Source organism: Apteryx rowi, unplaced genomic scaffold (genome assembly GCF_003343035.1).
Source record: "Apteryx rowi isolate R43461 unplaced genomic scaffold, aptRow1 scaffold_144, whole genome shotgun sequence".
Lineage (NCBI taxonomy): Eukaryota > Metazoa > Chordata > Aves > Apterygiformes > Apterygidae > Apteryx > Apteryx rowi.
The window spans coordinates 844193-845086 of NW_020447686.1; the positions used below are offsets into that span (position 1 = coordinate 844193).

The 894-nt window shown below is 74.3% G+C and overlaps 1 protein-coding gene across 1 annotated transcript in view; it reads left to right on the forward strand.

Annotated features, from left to right (window-relative positions):
• The first annotated feature begins 371 nt into the window (after nucleotides 1–371).
• Nucleotides 372–894, forward strand: part of STK24 (serine/threonine kinase 24) — a 61260-nt gene continuing 60737 nt past the window's right edge. The window contains exon 1 of the mRNA XM_026058209.1: nucleotides 372–706. Coding sequence (XP_025913994.1) covers nucleotides 665–706 — 42 coding nt within the window. The 5' untranslated portion in view covers nucleotides 372–664. The remainder of the gene's footprint in view (nucleotides 707–894) is intronic.

Here is an 894-nt window from a genome sequence, read left to right on the forward strand (position 1 = left end):
CGCTTTTAGCCCCGAAGATGATGCAACTCCACCTCGGGAGGGTGTGTGGGGGGGAAGGCCGACGGCTCGTATTCCCGCATGAGGGCAGGGAGCGGCGTAGCTGCTGGCGGGACTCAGGCACGGGGCGGCGGCGGCTCTCGCTACGCCGCGCTGATGCGCGCCAGGCCTCCGGGCGCGTCGCCCCCTCGCGGCCCCCGCCCGCGGCCGTTAGTTCCGTTGGTTCCGTTGGGCGCGGGGCGGCGGCGGGAGGGGCGGCGCGTGCAGGTAGCCGCGGCGGGGAGGCGGGGCGGGCGCGCGCGCCCTGGCGTTCCCCGCTCGGCCCTCTCCCCCTCCCCTGGTTTGTCATCGTGTCGTGGCGGGGTTCCGCGCCGCCAGAGCAGTAACGGCCGCTCTGCGCGCGCGGCGCGGTGAGGAGGAGGAGGAGGAGGAGGCGGAGGAGGGATGAGGAGGCCGCCGTTGCATCCGTGACGGGGTCAGAAGAGCCCGGGCTTGGGACAGCCCCTTTCCCACCGCCCGCCCGCCCGCGCACAGGCGCCGCTCGCGCGGGGGAAGGGAGAGGAGAAGAAGAAAGAGGAGGAGGAGTGCGTGTGTGTGATGAGCTCAGCCCCGTCCCCTGGAGCCGCCTGAGGAGACCCGACTCCCCCCACTGCCTGTCGCCGCCGCCATGGCTCACTCCCCCGTGCAGACGGGCCTGCCGGGGATGCAGGTGAGGACCAACCGCCGCCCCCTCCCCCACTCTGCCCCGCGGGCGTTGGGGGGGGACTCCCCTCCCCCACCCAAGGGCAGGCACGGACACGCACCCACGGCGAGGAGTGGGGGAGGGGAGCCGGGGCTCCATCCCTATATCCCTTCCCGTGTTGTCCGCCAAGGACCGGCGGGGCTCGGTGGGGCGGG